The following is a 21164-nucleotide window of genomic DNA, read 5'->3' as shown; positions in this document are numbered from 1 at the left end:
AAACCAGTGGAGATGTAAAGCCCCCAGGGTGTGGAATAAGGACCTTGGGACTAGAGTCAGGCTCAAACCAATGTGGAGCAATGGAAGTGCTGGGGCCGGAGCTGGATAAGGCCCGTGGGAGAAGGGGACGGAGCTGCAGCTCAGGGGCTGCAGGAGATGCCTGGGGGGTTGCCAGGCTCTGCCCGGTGGTTCCAAGCAGAGGCTGAGGGTGAAGGGGTTTGGGGGCTCTAAGGGCTCCAGGGCCCGGGGTGGGGAACCAGGGGCCCAGTGGCCATTCCCAGCCCCTGGTGCTGCCCGGGGGAGGTGAGGAGGCCCTTGGGCAAGTGCTGGGGTGAGGCGCCAGGGAGGGGGGAAGGTACGTGTTGCGGTTCAGGCCTCATGTGTCCCCAAAGTTGGGATCCCATTGGGGTGTGTGAGAGAGTTCCTAGAGACGTTGAAGTAGTGCTAAGAGTAACTGATTTGTGACCTTATCAACAGCCCCGGGCTGCAGTGAGAAGCAGGAGCAGCTCATAGCTGAAGGCAGTGGGAAGCTGAGGAGCTGGAGCTGAGGCAGCAGAGCAGGAGGACACTGAAATATGGTAGGGCAGGGGGTGAAACCCCTGTGGGGCTGGGACAGGGAGTGTGGAACTGTAGCTGGAGTAAGGATTGTTAGGCTGGGGCAGGAATATGGGTTCAAGAGCTGAGCTGAAACCACACAGAGCTAGAGCCAAAACTCAGATCCTGTCCTGAGAACCAGGAGCCGCTTTAAAGTGGCACTGCAGGGAAGATGTGGAGCCGGAAGCGAAACAGGAGAGCTGGCAGTGAAATAAAGCTTGTGGGACTGAAGCTGAAATCACTGGGGCTGGAAAGGGACTGCAGTGCTGGAGCTGGAATCACTGTTCCAAGGGGACAGAGGCTGTAGGTTTGGGAAGTGACCATAGGGTGGGACACAAACCAAAGGGCTGGAACTGTTTATTCGAATAAAGATTGCCGGGCTGAGGTTGGAATGTGGACTCTAGAGCTGGAGTCAAGGGAACTGGGCACGGCCGGCACCGCTGCCCCCAGACCCCGGCCCAGGCGGACGCGCCCGTCCGTGCTCACCGGCGCTCCCCGGACCGGCAGCCGCAGGGGTCCCGTCCTGGCGCAGCGCCGCTCCTCGGACCGCGCCTCCGCAGCTCCGCTCGCCACCCGCAGCCTCCACGCCGCACTGACGCCCGCCCCCTCCTGCGCACGCTATTTATGCCCCAGGCCGGGCCAGCACAGCCAATCCCAGCCCGAGGCAGCGCCGGCCCCGCCAATCCCAGCCCGCCCGTTCCCGCCCCGCTCGGCTCCGCGCCCCCCCCGCTGTCCCCTCAGGCCCCGCTCCCGCCGCCGCCGCCGGGCCGGGGGCCGAGCCCGCCCGCTCCCCGCCGTCTCCCCTTTTCCGGGCGAGAACTCCCGCCCGCCCTTCCCGGGCCAAAACAACACCTGCCGAGGCTGCACCAGCGGGGCCACGGCTCCGCCGGCTCCCAAAGCGGCGGCGGCGGCGGGAGCGGCGCCTCAGGCGAACGGGGGAGCGGGGCCGGGCCGCGATTTAGCGGTCTGAGGTTGGCGGGACCGCGCCCGCATTGAAAGGGCGGCTGTGACCGGACAGCGCGGGGAAAGGCGGGCCGGCAGTGGCGGCGCTTGGAACCTGTGAGGCCGCGGCCCATCGGAGGGCGAGGCGCCCAGTCGGGCGGATCCCGGGGCACTTGAAGGGTCCGCCGTCGCCCGCGGTCCGGAGACCGCCGTCCCCTCCCCCGGCCCTCTCGTGCCCCGGTCCTTGCCAAAAGGTCCCCGCAGAGCCCCTACATGAGCGCCCCATCGGCACCCGGGGCAGGGGGCGGAGAGGGGCGTAGCCGGCAGCCCGCCTGGAGTAGTTCCGGGTCGGAAAGGCGGACTCTGGGGTAGCACCGCGGACCTGGGAGCGGCGGCGACATGGTGGGGAGGGGGATCGGCGGCGGGGACGGGGGAGGGCTCGCAGAACCCGCGGCGGGCTCTGATCGCCTCTTTCCCGCAGCGGTTCCGCTTCTGCGGGGACTTGGACTGCCCCGACTGGGTGCTGGCCGAGATCAGCACCCTGGCCAAAATAGTTAAGTGCACGTGCCCCCCGCGTCCCCCTGCCCGTCCCCCGCCTGCTCTTTTCCCCCTGCTCACCCTCCTTCTGCCCCGCAGTCCTCGGTGAAGCTGAAGTTGATCTGCGCCCAGGTGCTGCGGGACCTGCTGGGGGAGGCCATCGAGGTAAGTGTGGGGCTACCGCAGTGGAGGCCAAGTGTTTCAACACTACAATGGCATAATCAGCAACCTTAATTAATCTTGTGTTCTTCATGCAAGCCTCAGCGTTAAGAATGCTACCGGTCCCTACTAGTAATAATAATATGCATAGTAAGTGTTATTAGTATTAATATTTAGGTAAGAATTGTTAGTGTTAACACTGGTAGTGAATGTGTTATCTGGTGTTTACTGTGACGCTCTGCTTTCCCACAGTATGACAAAATCCTGAAGCTGACCTCAGATGCAAAGTTAGGTGAGCACTGCTGTCCTTACCAGGATCCCCCGATGGAGCCATGCTCCAGGGATGGCTAGCGATCTGCCTGGGGATGCCTTCCCAAGGTGACAGTGCTCACCCTCCCTCCTGTCTGCAGAGTCGGGGGATGTGAAGGCAACCATTGCTGTCCTTGGCTTCATCCTCTCCAGTGCAGCCAAGCACAATGTAGACAGTGAGTCTCTGTCAAGTGAGCTGCAGCAGCTGGGGCTGCCCAAAGGTAGGGGAAACCCTTGGGGTGGCACCGTGAGCCAGACCTGGTGGGATGTTTGTGACAGTTCCCAGTCCTGCCTTCGTCACATCCAGATGGAGGGCAGGCTGGCTGCTGTGCTGTCCTCCATCACCTCCCTTCTGTGCCATCAGTCCCTGGGGGCTCCTCAGGTGCTTTAGTGGGGTTTGGCAGCTGCAGGTCTGGTGTGAGCAGAGGGGTTCTTCTCTTGTCTCCCCTCACAAGCAGAGCATGCCAGTGGGTTGTGCCGTTCCTATGAGGAGAAGCAGAGCTCCCTCCAGGACAGGCTCAGGGCCTGCAGCCTGCGATGTGAGTGGGGTGTTGTGTCTTAATAGGGGTGTGGGGGTCAGCATCACCCTGCCGGAGTGAGCAGGGGTGCTGACACCATCCCACTCCCCACCCTAGTGAGCCAGCTGGGCTCAGTGCGCTGGCGGGTGGATTACACCCTCAGCTCCAGCGAGCTGCAGGAGGTCAACGAGCCTGTGGTGCACCTGACCTTCAACGTGCGGGATAGAGAGTGTGAGAAGATGACAGCCGTCCCTGTGACACTCTCGGCCAACAAGTTCCGGGTGCTGCTGGCAGGTGAGGCACCAGGAGGGATGGCAGCAGGAACCTCCGTGGGGGATTCTGCAGGGGAAGATGCTGTGGGAGGCATGCTGGGAAGGGGGTGCTGAAAGGGATGCTGCAATACCAGCAGCTCCCCCACATCTCTGTCCTCTCTCTGCAGAGCTGAAGCAGGCCCAGACCCTGATGAACACCCTTCTTTGAGGAGCCAGAAAAGGGCCATGGCAGGAGGTTGCGACAGTGAGTCGGGGGCCCACACTGGTGCTCCCGGCTGGGGAGGAGGACGTTTCCCTGCCCTCTGGGTTTCCGGGGGTCCTTGGGGCAGCTCCAATAAAGTCCCGGTGACAAAGCTGAGCCGTGTCCCGCTGTACGCCGGCGTTGTGCGACGTTTCCCCGCGGGCGGGCCGCCTCGGCAGGACAACCACCTCCGCTACCACGGCGCAGCCAATGGGAGCGCGCACCGCCCGCCGCGCAGCCAATGGGAGCGCGCACCGCCCCCCGCGCAGCCAATGGGAGCGCGCAGCGCCCCCCGCGCAGCCAATGGGAGCGCGCACCGCCCGCCGCGCAGCCAATGGGGGCGGGCCGTGCCTGCAGGCGGCGGCGAGTTCGGGCTGCGCTCTGCAGTCGCGGCCATGCCCGAGTGCCCGGAGCTGCACCTGGCCGGGCGTTTCATCAACGGGGCGTGCGGAGCGCTGGTGTTCGCGGGCGGCGTGGAACGCTCGGCGGTGGGCCGCGGCCCGGAGGTGCCCTTCCGCAGCGAGGCCTACCGCATCTCGGCCATTGCCCGGGGCAAGGAGCTGCGGCTGACGCTGAGCGCGCTGGACCCCGCCGGTGCCACCCCCCCGCAGGACCTCGTGTTTCGCTTCGGCATGTCGGGGTCGTTCCGGCTGTGCCCCGCCGCCGAGCTGCCCCGCCATGCCCACCTCCGCTTCCTCACCCGCGAGAGCCCCCCGCGCGCCCTCTGCTTCGTCGACCCCCGGCGCTTTGGGTCCTGGCGCCTGGGGGACGCCTGGCAGCCGGAACGCGGGCCCTGCGTCGTCTCCGAGTACCAGGCTTTCAGGTGAGCGTCCTGAGGAATGCCCCCTGCTTGGTTTTGGCTGCTTTTCCTGCACGGACATGTCCAGGTGACTCTTGATGCCCCGTGCTCTCTTGCAGGGAGAATGTGCTGAAGAACCTGGATGACAGGGCTTTTGACAAGCCCATCTGTGAGGTTCTCTTAAACCAGAAGTATTTCAATGGAATTGGGAATTACCTGCGTGCTGAGATCCTTTACAGGTAAGGTGGATTGAGCACCACCTGCCATGGAGGTTTAGTCTCTAAGAGTTTGCTGGAGCTTGAAAGCTCCTTGGCTAAGCCAGCTGTGCCTCCTCACGTGGTAGACACTGGAAGTGCCAGAACCGAGGCTTCAGGCTTGTGTGTAACTCTCTCAGGTTGAAGATCCCTCCCTTTGAAAAAGCTCGGACTGTGCTGGAGGCCCTGAAGGATCAGGAGCAGGAGAGGAGGAAGAAGGTGGGGAATACCAGGTGCTTTCACAGGCTCAGAAAGCAGCAGGTTTCCAGACAGATGCCATAAGCAGGGGTTTGGTTGCCTGTGGCCCTTCATGATGACCTCTGCCAGTCTTCTGCCCTAAGGAAGTCTGCAAGTGTTTTTTGGGTGGGTGAAGAGGAAGAGGAAGAGGTGAGGGAAACAAACGCCTTGCAAGCTTAAAATTTCCAAGGTGAAGGCTGCAGTAAAGCCCAAGGCTGATCTTGTGGCCTCAGGGGAGAGGAGGCGGCTATTGTAAAGAAGCCTGAAAACAAACTACGTGACCTGCTGCTGGTGTTTAGCCCTCTTTCATGTCTGTGTAGCTGAAGGGTGTTAGCCCTCTAGGGTGTGTTAGCCCTCTTTCATGTCTGTGTAGCTGAGTTGGAAGCCTACTGTGTGGTGAACTCAGGGCTGTCATGCGTGGAGAGTATGGCAGCTCATCCTCTGGAGGGCAAGAAATAGGGAAGAAGATGAGAGGAGGCAGAGGTAGCTGGCAGGTGACTTCTCTGCCCTTCTCCATCCCTGCAGGATCCTTCCCTGACACTGAGCAAGAAGGTGAAGCTGAAGCAAGAGAACCCAGATCTCTTGGAGCTGTGCCACACCGTGCCCATGGAGGTCATCATGGCAGGTGAGAGGACAGGACAGGCAGCTGGGGGATTGGGCTGGCAGGGAGGCTGGGGTTTTGCTTTCTCAGCATCAGGTTTGGGGCGAACCAAATGGTGATCACGGCTTCTGCTCTGATTCTGTCTGCCTTTCCCTGTCTCCCCTCCCAGAGAAGCAGCACTTGGACCCTGAGCACTCAGATAACTATGCTGCCTTCAAGAACTGGCTGCAGTGTTACCTGGTGCCTGGCATGAGCTCCCTGCGTGACCGCAGTGGCAGGACCATATGGTTCCAGGTAGGAGCCTGGGGCTGCTGTCGGGAGCTGGAGGTCCCCAAACCACTCCTCCAAGGGGACACTGGCCTGTTTTCTGCTTGCTGAGACTCCCATTACACTGTGTGGCTGGGGGTCTCCCTCTCCATCAGGCTGCTGGGCATGGAGGTGACAAGGACCTCCTGTGTGGTGGTCAGCCAGGTAACGGATGGTGAGCAGTCTGGAGCAGATGGAGGGGTTGGGGTGGTCTGGAAGCCCCGTTCTTCCCTCCTGTGCCCTGTGTTTGGGGCCTTGAAGGTACAGGAAATGATGGCAGGGCTGTCAGAGCAAGCCCAACTCCCCTGCCTTCCCAGGGAAATGCTGCTGTTTCCCTATCACTGCAGTGGCTGCAGGATGGAGAAGGGGCAGGGATTCTGCTGCTGCTGCCTGCAGAATGACTGCACCCCAGTCAATGCTCTGTCCCTTCCTTACAGGGAGAGCCTGGCCCGATGGCTCCCAAAGGTGAGTCTCCTCTCCCCTTCCTGTGGGACCCACTCTTGCTCTGGGAGGGCTGGAGACAGGGAAACCCTCTTCTTGCTGTGCAGCACGAGGGCACAGGCACTCAGAGAGCAAAGAGCCATTCTCTCTGGGGTGCTGACAGGCCTGTAACAGTTGTTGGTACCAGGGGACAGAACCCATTTGTCCCCAAGGCTTCCTACCAGCATCCCAGCCTGCCTGGGTGCAACTGTTGGATGGTTTTTCATCCTGCAGTTCCTCACATCACCCAGGACAGCATCCCTGCAAGGTCCCTGTGCCATGGCCTGTCCCTTGGGGTGCAGGCTCTGCCCCATCCTCTCCTCACCCCACCTAAGCTGGGCACATCCTCTCATGCAGGGCAGAGACCCCGCAAGACGCCCCGCAAGAAGAGCCCTCAGCTGAAGGCAGACCCTGAGGCACCGACCCCCAAGGTGAGCAGCTTTGTGGCTCTGTCTGGCTGTCCTGTTCCCTGTGCCTTGCTTGGGCTGCTCATGAATTCATGGTGATGATCCTACACGGAGTTTCTCATCTTGGTGCTCCAAGGACCCTTCTGCTGCTAAGCTCCGGCTCTGATGCCCACCCAGGTCACCCCACGTGCCCTGAAAAAGCACCGCAGGGCTGCAGTGAACCCCCTGAAGTCAGAGGAGAAGGAGGAAGAGAAGGAAGGGGAGGCTGACAGGCCAAGGAAGGGACGTGCTTGCAGGAGGAGGAAAGCAACTGCTGCTCCAGCCTTGCCTGAGCCTGAGGTGCCTCTAAGTGTCAGAAGAAGCTGCCGGATATCTGCCCACAGGGGCAAAGGTGAGACTGGCAGCCCCTGTAGCTTTGGTGCAGAGATGGGGGCTGTGGGAGAGCTCCCTTGTGGCAAGGGGACTGAGGGGTGCCAAAAGGCAGGAGAGGAGCCCATGGGGCAGAACCAGATGCCCCCTTGCCCTCTGACTCCTCATTTCCCTCTCCCTTCTCCAGGTGCAGCCCCTGCCGTGTGAGTGTCACCCACTGCCACCTCCTGAGGGGCATTTAAGGGGCCAAGAGGAGCTCAGGGAGAGCCTGGCCACAGACCTGGGTTAGTGCTGGGGAAAATGGTGCTCACACTTGCTGCTGTTGCTTCCTGCCAGTGTGGGAGGGAGAAGCTGAGCTTGGTGATGGGGCTTTTTCCTGCTGTCCACAGGCATTTGAGGGGAAGAAGGGCCAGGACCATATGTTGTGCTGGACTCTTGACTCCTCCCTCACCCTCCTCCTTTTCTGGCTGCTGATCCCATCACTGTTTTTAGCTGACTAATAAAGTATTTTGTGTAGAAAGCACTATGCATGCCTTTTCATGCTAAGGATAAACCCCTCTGTGCCCAGCCTCTTCCCCACAGGGGCTGGAGCAGAGTTCCCCTCCACCTCATCCCCCCAAAATAAAGGTAAGCTCTTCCTCCCCAGTCCCAGAAGTGAGATCCTGTTTAGGTGGACACTAAAAAAGCAACTGCAACAAAGCCCCTGGGAGGAGGCAGGTCAGTGCAGTTACCTGGAAACAAGTTAAGAAAACAGGCTGGAGCTTGTTTTTATGTAACTCTTGATTTTTTGCGTTTCCTCTTCTGCAAGGGCAATGCAAGGGGCAGGCAGAGGGAGAAGGGAAGGAGTGGAGTGTGTTTTTACACTCACTGCTAGACAAGGTAAAAGCTGAGACACAGGAGTCACTGTGGAAGCTGCTGCTCCCCAAACCCTTAGGGCTGGAGCAGAGCCTGTGCAGGGCCACCAGCCTGTCTGCACCTTTGTCTACACTTAAGTGAGCTCAGAACTCACTCAAGACCACTCAAGACCACCCTGGCTGGGCAGTGGGCAGCTGTCCTCCTTCCCTGAGGAGTGGGGTGGTTCAAGTGCTGCTCTCTGACCGTTGGGTGCAGGACATTCGGACACTGCCCTTTCCTGGCACTGCTGCCTTGCACAACTCTTGAGATTGGGGACAGCTCAGTCTATGATTTATTTGAGCTCACAGTGTTGGTCCAGGTGGCTGCAGCATCGGCAAGGGCGATGTTTGGTGTCAGCGGCTCAGGACCAGGAGGATGGAGAGCACGTGGAAGGGTGTGAAGGAAAGCCTCAGGCCCTGCTGCTCCAGCGGCAGGCGGCCCTGCACAGCCGGACGCTCCAGGAGGTCACAGCTGGGGAGCAAAGCACAAGGCTGAAGGGACTGATCTCCATCCCCATCCCCATGCACCCCCAGCCCCCTGGCATGGACTTACAGTATTGCCTCCTTAACAGGGAGGGAGGTCTGGAGCCAGGCTGTGACCGTGCTGCCATGGGCCTCGTAGAGCCGAACAACCACAGCCTCAGGTCTGTCCTCAGCCTTTGGGAGAGTTCAGACAAATGAGACAGGGACAGCCTCTCCAACACAAGTTGCTGCACTCAGCTGAGCCTGACCACTACTCGGTGTGGGTGAAAGAGCAAGCTTTGCTCAACAACAGCACCTTAACCCCTCTGCCCTCCCCTCCTCTACCCCAGCACCTGCCTGCTTGACAGTCTCCAGCACGATGGCAGGTGAGCTGACAGAAAAGGCACTCCAGGCTGGGCACTGGGCACAGCTGGCTGGGACAGCGTGGAGGGGGAAATTCAAGTTGTAGGCTTGCTGGATCACACCGGCCTCCTGGAAGGAACCTGCAGCACAAGACCCTCTAGCCAGCCTTTGTATGTGCACAGCCGGAGACACGTTCACCTCAAGGCTCACTGGAGCATCTCCCAGCCTGCATGTCCCCAGCTGTGCCTGTCACTCACCCCGGTGAGGCATCACAGCATAGGTGAACTGGTGGTGCCCAATGTCTGCCGTGGAATCAGGGGACTTGGGTGCTCTCAGCCTAAGGCAACATGAGGTTAGCGAGACTGGTGTCTTGGCAGCACCCACTGTCAGACAGAGCAGAGCCAGGGCACTGTGACAAGACAACTGCTTCCCTTGCTACCTTGAGGCTGGGTCCTGAAGTGGAAGCAAACACACAACAGCAAACAGACCCTGGAAGGTTCCAGAAGCTAAAAAACTGGGGTGTCTTCCTGTGAAAATTGTGGCTGACAGAGTCAAACTGAAATATGCAGTCTCTTTTAGCTTGGTATGCACCCATAAGATTAACTCCTGTTCCTTTCCTCTCCTTAAGCCTCCCTTCCTGGGGTATGTTCTGGTTAGCAACAGAAAAGCCTGCTACAAGTCTGAATCTGATCTCTCCTGAGTTGTCTTTGAGCACAGCTCACAGGAATTAGCTCTCATTGACTAACATAATGTAAGTCAGCCAAATTCTCAGACAACAGCCACCCACCAGACTACTTCCTTGTTAAATAAGGTCATTTAGGACCAGGTGTTGCCTTGACTTCCAAGAGAAACCTCAGAAGGCAGAATACCCGCAGCACCTTACCCCTCACCCATCTCTAACTCACAGGGAGAGGCTGAGGATGTTCCTGTGGGCTGATGCCCCATATTTGCAGTCGTTCAGCAGAGCTACCCCGAAGCCATGCTCGGACAGATCCAGCCACTTGTGAGCCCACACCTGCAGCAGGTACCAAGGGATGTGTTCACCACACAGAGCTACTGCCCAGAGCAGGAGCAGCTCGGCCCTGGGTCCAGACCAGCTCCCTTCTCACCTCGAACCGAGCCCAGTCCCAGGACGTGTTCCAGTGCGTTGGCCGCTGCAGGTGTCCGAACTGGATCTCGTAGGTAGCACTGGTGCTCCGGACCTGCACAGGGAACTCCACCTTCAGGAACTTGTGAGCCTCCTTCCACTCGACCTAAATGTGGCAGCAGAAGGACGTCACCATGGGGGACTGACAGGCAGAGACTGCACTTCTTGTGTCCTGGCGTGCAGCAGCCAGTCCACGTCAGCTACAACAAAAACACACCAGAGTCTCAACATGGATGAACTGGTGGGTCCCTGTTCCACCCTCGTCCCTCGGGACCCCCACCCTTGGGCTGCTTTCTGCAGAGGAGGACAGGCAGCAGGGGACGCCAGGGAAGAAAACAGGGAGGGGGGACATAATTCAGGCACAAGGTTCAGCTCCCCAGTTCCCAGCTGCATAGAATGTTAGTATCACATGGCAGCCACGGGCCGAACCTGGGTCAGGAAGCGGAGGTAGGGGCACCTGGCATCCAGGATGATCTCCTGGGTTAAGGTGCTGCTTTTCCCAACCTGCAGGGAGAACCTCACGCTTCCCCGCAGGCCCCCAGCCAGGGTGATTTCCAGAGGCTTCAGCAGCGTTGTCACTGGCTTCCTAGAAAGGAATGAAGGCAGAGATAGTCTCAGCCTTGTAGATCCAGGTTCCCAAATCCCAATCCAACCACCCACACAGCAGGTACTCATTTCTCCAGTGAATGCTCTTACAGCTAGGACTGGCAGGGAGGCAAGAATCTCAGGGCAAAGCCAAAATCCAAGTGCTGCATGCACTGCTCCTCTACCTGGTTTCCAAGTGATAATCCATCACATCCCAGGCATCCCAGTAGAGGGGAACATCATCAAAGAGTGCAAACTGGTTGGCATAGCAGCCATCTGGGACTGACTCTCTGAAATAAAGTAGAACAGAGGAACAGCAGCATCAGAAGGACTGGCAGTAGAGAAAGGTGTACAGTGAGAAGTCCTGGGAGAGGTTTGAGGAGCTCAGGGCCAGGAACTGGGTGACACAGACCTCCCAGAGTCCAGCAGCCGAAGCGAGGTCAGGTGCCCCATCGTGTCCAGGCAGACAGCAATTACCCCATTCTCCATGGTAATGGAGCCATCCTCCTTGGGAAAAGGCCAGAAGCAGGTGTCACAGACCCACACCTGTGGGAGCTGAGTGCTTCTATGTGGATTCCTTAGATTTCTCCTCAACCTCTGACGGAACACAGACCTGAGGAAATCTGCCTTGTGCTTACCTGTTTCCTCACTGCCACAGGCTGAGGAGGCACAAATGGCTCCTGCACTAGAGCATAGCCCATGCTGGGGACTGTCACCAGAGCTGGAAAGCAAAGAGATTCTGTTCCAACACTCACCCCAGACTGAACCCTAAGTCCCATGACTGTGTTGCCCTGCTGCTCTCGTGTCAGATCTACCACCTCCTCCCATACCCTCCTCTTCTTCATGCATACTTCAGGGGACTTTATCCCCTTTCAAGTTGTCCAAAGGACAAACTGAACAGTCAATAAAACTCTCCCCAGGGCAGAGAGAGGTGAAGTATTTCCCTGTTAGCTATCTCTGCCCCTGTAAGGAATTCTGATACAAGAGTTACTCCCACGTCACACATACCCAAAGTCTCTGTTCCATCTGGCCCAGGCCTGGAGATCACCTCGGTGCGTTCCCAGGGCAACGTGTTCAACACGAGGGTGCTCTGGGTGCTCCGTGCCTTGGGCTGCAGCAGATCCCTGCACAGGGATTGCACAGCTTCCTCCTGCAGCTGAGCACCAGCCCTGCGGATCTCTGGGCAATGAAAGGGCCTGAGTTGGAGCTGAGAGAGCTTCTGGCACTCACCGTGCAATGTACACACACTTTATCTCCTTCCAAGTTACAACTGCTAATTATCATTAATTATTGTTATCTATTAGTAAGTAATTCAAGTGTATAATTACTCTGAACTTTGTTATTACAAGATTACAAAGAGCTGTGCCAGCTCAGCTGGAAAATTCTAGTTAACGAAGCTCCTGCAAGCACCCCTGGGCAGGCAGAAACAAACCTTGGTGGGAGTCTATCCTGGCATGCCAGCAGCAAGCAGAAAAGTCAATAAATTGGGATGGTTCTCAATCCCTTGGCTCCCCTGCTAATTTTACACTATTTCAGACATGCCTGCCGAGGCTGGCCCTAGCAGTCTAGGGTTGGAACCTCTGCAGCCCCACCAGGCAGGACCTAGTGTGCTCCCACAGGTGAGTGTCCTCCTAGCCAAACTCCCTGCTCACCTGTGTAGTACTGCAGGGCATCCTCAACCACGAGCTGGATACAGCTGCCTGGCAGGACATCGTGGAACTGGTTGAGCAGCAATAACCTAAAACAGAGCAGAAACCAGGGAAGGAAGCAGCGGCGAGCACTGGATTTGTGCTGGCCTAGAACAAGCTCTTCTCTCAAACAGGAGCCCTGTTTGCAAGACAGACAAACTTAGTAACTGTTCCCTCTTCCCCCATTTCCCAGCACTTGAGAGAAAAGGATTTTTTTCCACAGCATGCTTTAAATCCCTTTATGTTAGGGCTTGTCAACTGTCATCTTAGTAAACCACAACCACGGGCAGTAAGAGCTATTTGTTTTTATCCCTCAGGGCTACCAGATACGTTGTTGCACAAGCTCAAACGAGTCAAAACTGGGGAGGAATAAGCTTTGGTAGGAAATGAAGCTTCCAGACAGCAGAGGGTTGGGAGTTATCTTTCAACAGGAGAATCAAGCAAAGCAGCAGATTCTTTCCAGGTAGATTCCTGACCAGTTTACGGCGGGGGTTGTGTACATACTGTGCTGCAGTACTGAACTCTCCCCCAGTACCACCAGTGCTCCTACACTCCCTCACCTCCAGAGCCGCTGGAGCTGGCTGGCAGGGTACTGGAACACACTGTCCTGAGCCACAGCCAGGGTGCTGAGCACTTCCACATCATGGAGAATTCGCTCACATTCCCGATTCCCCTTCTTTATCTGGTGCCAGTGAAGGACAGAAGGAAGACGCTCAGGAAATGGGTAGCTGGGAGCGGATCTCTCACACCAGCGGCAGAATCCCAGCTCCAGTGCAGGAAGGCTGCTTGCTGGCAGGTGTCATGAGTTTGCACGGCCCCCTTGCCTGGGAGTGGGACCCTCACCTGGGCCTGGGTGGTGTAGGTGCCATTGTGCAGCTCCAGGAAGAGCTCTCCCACCCAGGTGCACAGCTGGGATGACTCCTTCTCCAAGACAGAAAAGAGTTGGTCAGGAGTGGACATCTGCACCCTGTGGGACAGACACACAGACAGTGGTGAGCTGGGGAGAAGCCTGTGACATGGCTAATGGTGCATCCAGGCTGGAAAGGTGACAGGCCTCAGAAACTGCAACACAACCAGACAAAGTATTCCCCTCACCCTTCTCCTACCCCTCTCCTGCTCCCCTGTGACCCTGTCCCTCTCCTGTGGACATTCCCCAGGCAGGTGCTGACTGCCAGGCACAGCTGCTGTGCTGGCCATTCACCCCATGGCTCTACTGAGGAGCCACAACAAGTCCATGGCTGCCCTATGGACCTGTTCTTACAGCTCTTGACGATGGAGAGACTCCATCCCCCTGAAAATCCTTCGCAGCCCTCTGCTTGCCCATCTCCCTGCCCTTCCCCCTTTGTCACCGCAGGCAGCCAGGCCTGGCTCAAAGCAAATGCCCCAGACAGGAGAGAGGATGGGAGCTCTCCCCTCACCTGGGCAGCCCATCTGTGTTACTCATTCTTTTCATCCTATCCAGCATCTTCTGCGTGGGTCCCCCCCCTCCATCTCCAAAGCCGAAGAGGAATGCGCTGTGGTTCACACGGCCTTTGTCCTTGTTGTTCTTCACTGTTTTCAGCATCTGGAGGGATTTTTGGGCACCTGCAATCCCCTGGCACCCAGCCCCAACCCCACAGCTCCACACAAGAAAGCCAGGTCAGTCTTTAGGGTGCAAAGCCCAGTCTTGCTCCTCTTCCCTAGCCCAAAGTGCCCTAAATCAGGCACAGGCACATCTTGGAGTCAGGCACCCCAACAGCCTTTGTCCAACAATGTTGCCAGATATCCCGCTCCCTTCCAGGCAGTGCCCTCTCCCAGGAGCCTCAGATCTGGCCTCAAGGGGCTGGCACTGCCCTTCATGTGCAGGTCTGACAACCTCACTCACCTCCTCCACTCGCCCATGCATCCCATAGGAATCACCAGGGGGAAAATGGGTCAGGACTTGGGAACCGTCAATGCCTTCCCAGAAAAAGGTGTGATGCTGGAGGGGAGAGAAAGGAAAATATGGTCCACGAGGGACAGGCATTTCGGAGCCTCTTCAGGATTCAAACTGGGCCTTCATTTTCTATCCAGGGAGGTACAGGATGCCCCGATGGATCAGTTTGAGGAGAGGACAAGAACAGGGAATGCCACATGGGCAGGGGCTGGATTTGCTGTCTGTTGGACCTGCACACAAGTCACAGCTTCCTGTCTGGAAGCAGAAGGAATACCTAGGCCAGGGGCCTGGTTGGGATCTCTAACCATGTCCTTCCTCTCTCCTAAAGCCTGGCAGGACAACACTACCACCAAAACCTGGTGGCTTCTGGAAGCAGAGCCTGTGTTAGCTGAGCTGAAGGACTGTGGAACCAACAGGTCCAAGCCTTGCAGAAGACTCCAGCACCCACACATCCATCCCCTGGGAAGAAGGTAAGCACAGCTCACCGGGAAGGAGTTCACCAGGTTCCAGCTGAGCTTCTGCGTGAGGAAGCGCTGGATCCCACAGCCGTGCATCAGCTGGGGCAGCTGGGCTGAGTATCCAAACGTGTCTGGCAGCCAGAACTGGGAGCACAGGCGACAGGAGCAGAGGGAGAGGGACACACACAAGTCAGCCCAACCTCACACAGAGCAAGGGGTGGAAGGAGATGGTGTGCAAGGAAGGCGTGATGGAAAAAGACAAGTACCTCCGAGCAGATTCGGCCAAACTGCTCCTGGAAGAACCTCTGTCCCTGGAGAAACTGCCGCACCATGGACTCCCCACTGGGCAGGTTCCCATCCTGGGGGGAAGGCACAGGGAGTCAGTGAGGAAAGCCAGGCACCAGGGAAGGAGAGATCTTGGAAGATTCCCATTCCCACCCACCTGACCTGGCAGATTGTGGGGAGAACCTGAACAGGGCTCAGCAGAGGGAAAAAGGAGGAACACACTAGGGAGTCCAAAGCTCCTTTCTCAGGGATTGATTTGAGAGGATTGTATTTTTGCTAGGCTGACACTTCAGACAGCTGCAGTTCCTAGACCATCACCAACCAGACAGGCTCAGCAAAGGCTCTGCTCTGCCCTGCAGTGCCAGGCCTGGTCCCAGAGGATGGCACAAGGAGGGCGTGGCAAGCCAGGCTCACCATGCTACTCACCATTTCCACCCAGGTGCCTCCAACAGGAATGAACTGTCCCTTGGCCACGAAGTCCTGAATCCGTGCATAGAGCCCAGGGTACCAGCTGCGCACCCACTCGAACTGCTGTGCCTGCCAGAGCACAGGGGTCAGCCCCAGCTCCCCACCCCACACCCCGTCCCTTCTCTCTGCAACACTTCTGGTCATCCCCCCCATCTCTTTTTGCTGGAGAAGCAACATGCCACAAGCAGAGGAGAGGTGTCCAGAGGGAGATCACTCACCTGGGAGCAGGCGAAGGTGAGCTCTGGATTGTGCTCCATCAGATGGACCACGGTGACCCAGCTCCGGGCGCACTTACGGATGGTCTCCTCATACGGCCACAGCCAGGCTGCAGAGACAGGCATGGCCCCACCATGGTTATTACCTAACACAAGCTCCTCACAAAGCTGGAACCCCTCTGAAACCCCTCCTGGGATGGGAAATGGAGGGGTGAAGCCCAGCAGGTAGAAGACAGCAGGCTGTAATTCATCCCTCATCCACAGTCCCATCAGTGTTCCAAAGGGCAGAGCTAGTCAGACCCACATCCACACATTGCCTCGATGACAAACCAGCTGTGTGGCAGCACAGAGGTCCCATTCCCTTCTCTCAAGGCATGGTACCCTGTGCCTGGAACCCAAGGGCAGCCTGTTCTCCCCTTGGGCAGCACACCCTGGCCTCCAGGTGAGAGGAGAGGGAGTGCTGTGCTGCTCTCACCAGAGTCAATGTGGCAGTGTCCCATGGCATGGATGGTGTGCTGGCTCTCGCCGTTCCTCTGGCTGAAGATGGCTGCAGCCAGGTCACGTGCAGCGGGGAAGGTGGAGGAGTCCATAACGTCACACACATTGACCATCTGGTTGGCAGTGTACAGTGCCTGGAAACTCCTCTGGTTTTCCTCCCCGAGGAGCTGGGGTTGGGAGGGATAAAAGTATGACTCTGGCCACTGTACCAGCTGATTCAGCTGCCTCCAGGTGAATCTGCTACCTCCTTTCAACATCTATCTCAGGCAGTCATAACAGGTAAACACCATGTCTCTGCTTCACAAACACAACCTTATGCCTTTTCTCACATGCCTTCCAAATCCAAGTTCCACATATGCCCATCCCAGGGGACTGTGGTTAACACATCCTGCTTTGAAGCAGAAAGTGGATGAAAAAACACCTGTGGCTTCTCTCAATTCAGTTTTCTCCTACTCTAGAATATCCTGAGTTGGAAGGAACCCACAAGGATCATTGAATCCAGACAGTGTCAATTGTGCTAAAGCAGCAAACATTTTCTCCTCCAAGGCCTCAGGTCATAGAACAGCAGGAGAAGGAGATAGGGTGAAAGAAGGGAAGAGGAGCTCCCAGACCTGAGCCATGTCCAGCAGTATTTCCAGATCCACCAGCAGTTCGTAGACATCTCTGTTGAAGACAACCAGCTCAGCCTTGCTCAGGGTGACCCTCCTGTCTGGGTCTGGAGGGGCAATCATGCTGCCCTTGCCAGCTCCAAAGAGCCCATTGCAGGCCAGCTCCACATACAGTGTCAGGCTGTGGGGACCAAGAGGAAACCATCAGGGAGCAGGTCACAAGCACCAGGACACAGACAAGAATATGTGTGTGTCCTCGGTCTCTTGGCTTCTGACAACACCAAGGTCTCCCAGCAGTGGGGGGCTCTGGGTTAGCTGACCACCCACCTGTGGGGCTCTGACTCTTTCAGGCTTCTTGTCAGGATGTAGCTGGTCTTCTCACCTTCCTTAGTCAATCCCTGCACAGGAAGATGGCACATTCAGCACATGTCATCAGAGGTCCATGACAGCAGGCTGGATGGGCAGGATAAGATACCCCAAAGTCCAGCTGGACAGAGGGGCTTGTTCCACATGCTCTGGGATAATTGTTGGGACAAGTACAGGAACAAAAACTGCTGCTGCCCCAGCAGCACCATGAACCCTACACACACCAGCACAGAACATGGCAGGGGTGCCAAAGGTCACCACTCTGTACATAGCTCTGTACATAGCAGGGCACCTGGCACACCCGTGATCCATGTCTCCATACCTGGACAGGCTGGGCATCTCGCCACACCATGCCCTCCCCATCGCTCTCCCAGACGAAGTGCACTTCCCGCCCTGCCCATGCCAGGGGGATGCTCAGTTCCACCTTAAACCAGCACGTCTCCCATCTGGAAGAGAGCAAGCAGCAACCTCAGTCCCCTGTGTGACCTTCTCCCGAGGGAAAGCATGCTTCCTCAGAGCCTCCGTGGAAAAAGCAGAGTGAGGACAGGCCACGAGTTTGAAGGGATTCACACACAAGGATGCTGCCTGTCCATACACACATCTGATTTAACCTGTGCCCTTCTGGAACCCCAGAGAAACAGTCAGTGGCATCTTGTCTGACCACTGCTGGGATAAGAATCTTCTCCCAAACTTGACAAGCCAACACATGCCCCCCAGAAGCATCAGAGACACAACCATGGTCACAAGGAGCTCTCAGCAGAAACGAGCAAGAAACTTGTCTGTTCCCTCATGAAATCTCCCTAAGGGCTTCTGGGCAGGCAGCTCCAAACACTCAGCAGGGAAGAAGAGCATCATCTCATGTCTTCACCAGGGAGAGCTCGTGAGGACTCACAAACACGAGTAACTCCGAGACTCCAACCCCACCGCGGGCACAGCACCACCGAAACCTGGAACTCACGTGGGCCCGAAAGACTCTCCCACTTGAGCTGGCCTGAATTCCTGCACAACAGCCTCCTCGTACGGGATGCGCCGCGGAGTCTGGAAGTAGGAGAGTGATGCCGGTGGACAGCGATCCCCAAAAAGCCTGTGGTCGGAGACGGCCAGGACACATTAATAAGATCTGTCCCGCATGGACTAGCCCAGGGGTGATACGGGGAGCTTTCACAGCATGGCTGAATCGCCCTGCCACCACCCAGCATCCTCAATAATATTACCAGATCACTGAGTAATAAAGCGCCCTGGTGGGCAGGGGACGGCAGGAGGGCTGAGGGGCTGTGCCGTGGAGCCCCGAGGCAGCGCTCCATGCCGACCAGGGAGTGTGTGGGTGCGTGTATGTGGGTGTGGGTGTGGGATTTGTTCCCTCAGCGCGTGTCCACTGAGCCCCCCGAGCTCCCGCACCCACGGCCGGCAGCGCCCCGGGGCAGCGTCCCCACCCTGAGGGGACACATCGGAGCATCTCCCGGCCGCCGCCAGCGCTCCGGGGATGCCCCGGAGAGTCCCCCCCGCCGCCCACCTGCCCCGCAGATTGCAGTCGGTAAAGTAGGTGTCGGAGAGGAACTTCTCCACTCGCTCCAGGGCCGTCCGCCGGTGCTTGATCGCGGCCATGGCAGCGGCACTGCTCCCGCCCCGCCCCGCCCCGCGCGGCGCAGGCGCGGCCGAGCCCGCCCCATGGAGCCCGCCCCATGGAGCCCGCCCCATGGAGCCCGCCCCATGGAGCCCGCCCCATGGAGCCCGCCCCATGGAGCCCGCCCCATGGAGCCCGCCCCATGGAGCCCGCCGCCCGGGGCCTGCCCCCCGGAGCCCACTGCCCGGAGCCCGCCCCATGGAGCCCGCCCGGAGCCCGCCCGGAGCCCACTGCCCGGAGCCCGCCCCATGGAGCCCGCCCGGAGCCCGCCCGGAGCCCACTGCCCGGAGCCCGCCCCATGGAGCCCGCCGCCCGGAGCCCGCCCGGAGCCCGCCGATCGGGGCGGCGCCGGGGATCGCCCTCCTTGCTTCCAGCCTCCGCGGCGCTTCCCACACGAGGAGGCTGTTGTGCAGGAATTCAGGCCGGCTCAAGTGGGAGAGTCTTTCGGGCCCACGTGAGTTCCAGGTTTCGGTGGTGCTGTGCCCGCGGTGGGGTTGGAGCTCATGTCCCAGAGTTATTTGTGTTTGTGAGTCCTCACGAGCTCTCCCTGGTGAAGACATGAGATGATGCTCTTCTTCCCTGCTGAGTGTTTGGAGCTGCCTGCCCTTAGGGAGATTTCATGAGGGAACAGACAAGTTTCTTGCTCGTTTCTGCTGAGAGCTCCTTGTGACCATGGTTGTGTCTCTGATGCTTCTGGGGGGCATGTGTTGGCTTGTCAAGTTTGGGAGAAGATTCTTATCCCACCCTGAGCGTTCCCTAGGTGAGAAGGCAGAACCCCCCTCATCGCTGTCCCTCAGCCTAAGCAATCCTGCACCCTCCTCTCCATGTCCTGGTTTGCCTCCAAATCACCCCAAAATGTGATTGTGTATCATCAGGAGGGAAGGAAGAATCTGTACACGATGCTCAGCCCTGATGTTTTAATGGAAATACTGCGCTACAGTCAAGTTTACAACATTGGTATAGAAATCACATGGGTTGTGGGCCGAGGATCACGTTACAGAATACAAAAAGCAAGATCAAATAAAAAGAAAATTTAAAAAGGCAAACCTCTGCTATTGTACAGGCTGGGAGCAGAGCTGGGATTTCATATGGAGCACCAGAGGCAGAGGTCTCCCCACGGTGTGTCCTAGGGACCTGCACCAGCCCCCCTTGGCTCAATGACATGCAGGCACAGACTCCTGAGGTAAGACCCCACCAAGCAGCAACAGCTGGTACTTCCAAGCTGGTCAGAAGTCTAAATGACCCAAGATTTTCCCTTCCAGATCACCTTGAGCATACACCAGAATAAAAAAAGGGGGGAAATAATAGGGGTGCGTGCACGACGCCTTTGGAATGGAAGAGGACACACGCAGCCCCTTCCTGCGTGGTTACAGCAAAGGAGGAGAAAGGAGACGGGTGATTTATTGCTGGCAAAGTGTGAAAATCCCCTGCTGGGCTCTTCCTTCTCTCTTCCTCTCTCCATAGGAGGCTCCCATTCCAGACCTGCCTGCTGTGCATTGGCTGCCAATGAGTAGTGGCCCCTCGGGGCCGTGCACTTCACCCTGGCTCCAGGTCTCCCTCCAGCGCTGCTCCCCGGCCTCTCTCCGCGGAAGGGAAGGAGCTGCGATGCCAGGAGGAGAGAACCTGGAACTAGATGGTATTAAAGGTCCCTTCCAACCCAGGCCATTCTATGATTCTATGAACGAGCTGTCTCAAAATACAGAAAGCCCCTGGGAGAGGCTGAAGCCGTGGCAAAGCCCCGCTCGTGGCTCTCATCCAGGGATGATGGAAGCCATTCCAGGTGGGTAGGACTGGCTGCATGGTTTTTTGCAAGGAAAGTTGCCTCCCTTGAGGAGACACAGTGCAGTGGTGGCTGTCGTGGCTTACAAAGTCTGTGCTGACTTCTTTATTTTTAAAATCAGAATCTTCCCCTGTGTTTTAAATATCTGCCAGCATTAAATTTCTCTACTTAAAAAAATATATATCCCATATGTGGATTTCAGGAGTGAAACGCACCAAGAGCCCCCACTCCCTCCTCCTTCCCTTGAACACACGCACACACACACGCAGAGCAGCCCTGTCAAATACTGGTTTGGGATTGCCCATGATGTTTTCTCCAACACAGAAAGGGAAAAATACATCAGCACAATCAGCCCCAGCTAAGTTGCTCAGCAACACTTCCCAAAAGCGAAGATCCTTGGAGCTGGAAGATAAGGTGGATAAAAATTACCCACCAGGAAAAAAAGCCAAAAATTAAAAAAAAATTTAAATTATATACTATATATCTCTTACAGGCTGCTTATACCTCAGTTGTTTAACCCCCAAACGCACACACTGCCTCTGCTGTTTCCTCTTGCCAGTCTTATAAAAGGGGTTGGATTACACCTCCCTCTTCCCTCCCCTTTCCCACCCCAAAACCTGCATGCTGCAACAGTGCCTTTCAGACCACGAACAGGGCTGTGGGTGAGCGAGTGTCTTCCTCCAGTTAAGAACAAAGACATTATTTTTTTTTATTTACAAAAAAAGGAGAAAAAAGTTTCCACACAAAAGCACTACAATGATAACTCCCTTTGGTAAAAACTGTA

General features: G+C 57.4%; 3 protein-coding genes across 5 annotated transcripts; 2 read left to right on the top strand and 1 right to left on the bottom strand.

Moving 5' to 3' along the window:
- The first annotated feature begins 1358 nt into the window (after positions 1-1358).
- COMMD4 (COMM domain containing 4) lies at positions 1359-3689 on the top strand. 2 transcript variants are annotated; one of them, XM_069026329.1, is made up of 8 exons: positions 1359-1938; positions 2018-2089; positions 2173-2238; positions 2485-2524; positions 2643-2762; positions 2997-3080; positions 3177-3353; positions 3499-3689. In XM_069026329.1, exons 1-8 carry the CDS (start codon positions 1936-1938, stop codon positions 3537-3539), a joined length of 603 nt encoding a protein of 200 aa, XP_068882430.1. In that variant the 5' UTR covers positions 1359-1935; the 3' UTR covers positions 3540-3689. The 2 variants fall into 2 exon arrangements, with proteins under 2 accessions (XP_068882430.1, XP_068882431.1); XM_069026330.1 differs by having other exon boundaries at positions 1365-1938; positions 3000-3080.
- NEIL1 (nei like DNA glycosylase 1) lies at positions 3557-7545 on the top strand. Of its 2 annotated transcripts, XM_069026327.1 has the most exons (9): positions 3557-4395; positions 4491-4610; positions 4766-4844; positions 5388-5487; positions 5633-5757; positions 6207-6234; positions 6607-6680; positions 6834-7047; positions 7213-7545. In XM_069026327.1, the coding sequence occupies exons 1-9, from the start codon at positions 3557-3559 to the stop codon at positions 7230-7232; spliced, it is 1599 nt and encodes a 532-aa protein (XP_068882428.1). In that variant the 3' UTR covers positions 7233-7545. The 2 variants fall into 2 exon arrangements, with proteins under 2 accessions (XP_068882428.1, XP_068882429.1); XM_069026328.1 differs by lacking the exon at positions 7213-7545 and having other exon boundaries at positions 6793-6878.
- Positions 7546-7787: 242 nt separating this feature from the next.
- Positions 7788-18596, bottom strand: MAN2C1 (mannosidase alpha class 2C member 1). Its single transcript, XM_069026325.1, has 26 exons — positions 18490-18596; positions 17935-18060; positions 17299-17422; positions 16938-17008; positions 16614-16791; positions 15980-16169; positions 15508-15614; positions 15248-15358; positions 14803-14895; positions 14564-14680; positions 14028-14123; positions 13582-13727; positions 13007-13130; positions 12724-12845; positions 12128-12213; positions 11484-11654; positions 11114-11196; positions 10888-10982; positions 10661-10765; positions 10320-10476; positions 9853-9996; positions 9649-9758; positions 9001-9080; positions 8738-8883; positions 8472-8575; positions 7788-8390 (listed from the first exon to the last, which is right to left on the bottom strand). Exons 1-26 carry the CDS (start codon positions 18579-18581, stop codon positions 8273-8275), a joined length of 3096 nt encoding a protein of 1031 aa, XP_068882426.1. The 5' UTR covers positions 18582-18596; the 3' UTR covers positions 7788-8272.
- Between the last annotated feature and the right edge of the window lie 2568 nt (positions 18597-21164).

The sequence above is a fragment of the Aphelocoma coerulescens genome, chromosome 10 (genome assembly GCF_041296385.1).
Source record: "Aphelocoma coerulescens isolate FSJ_1873_10779 chromosome 10, UR_Acoe_1.0, whole genome shotgun sequence".
In the NCBI taxonomy this organism is placed as follows: domain Eukaryota; kingdom Metazoa; phylum Chordata; class Aves; order Passeriformes; family Corvidae; genus Aphelocoma; species Aphelocoma coerulescens.
This window is presented reverse-complemented; position numbering and strand designations above follow the sequence as displayed.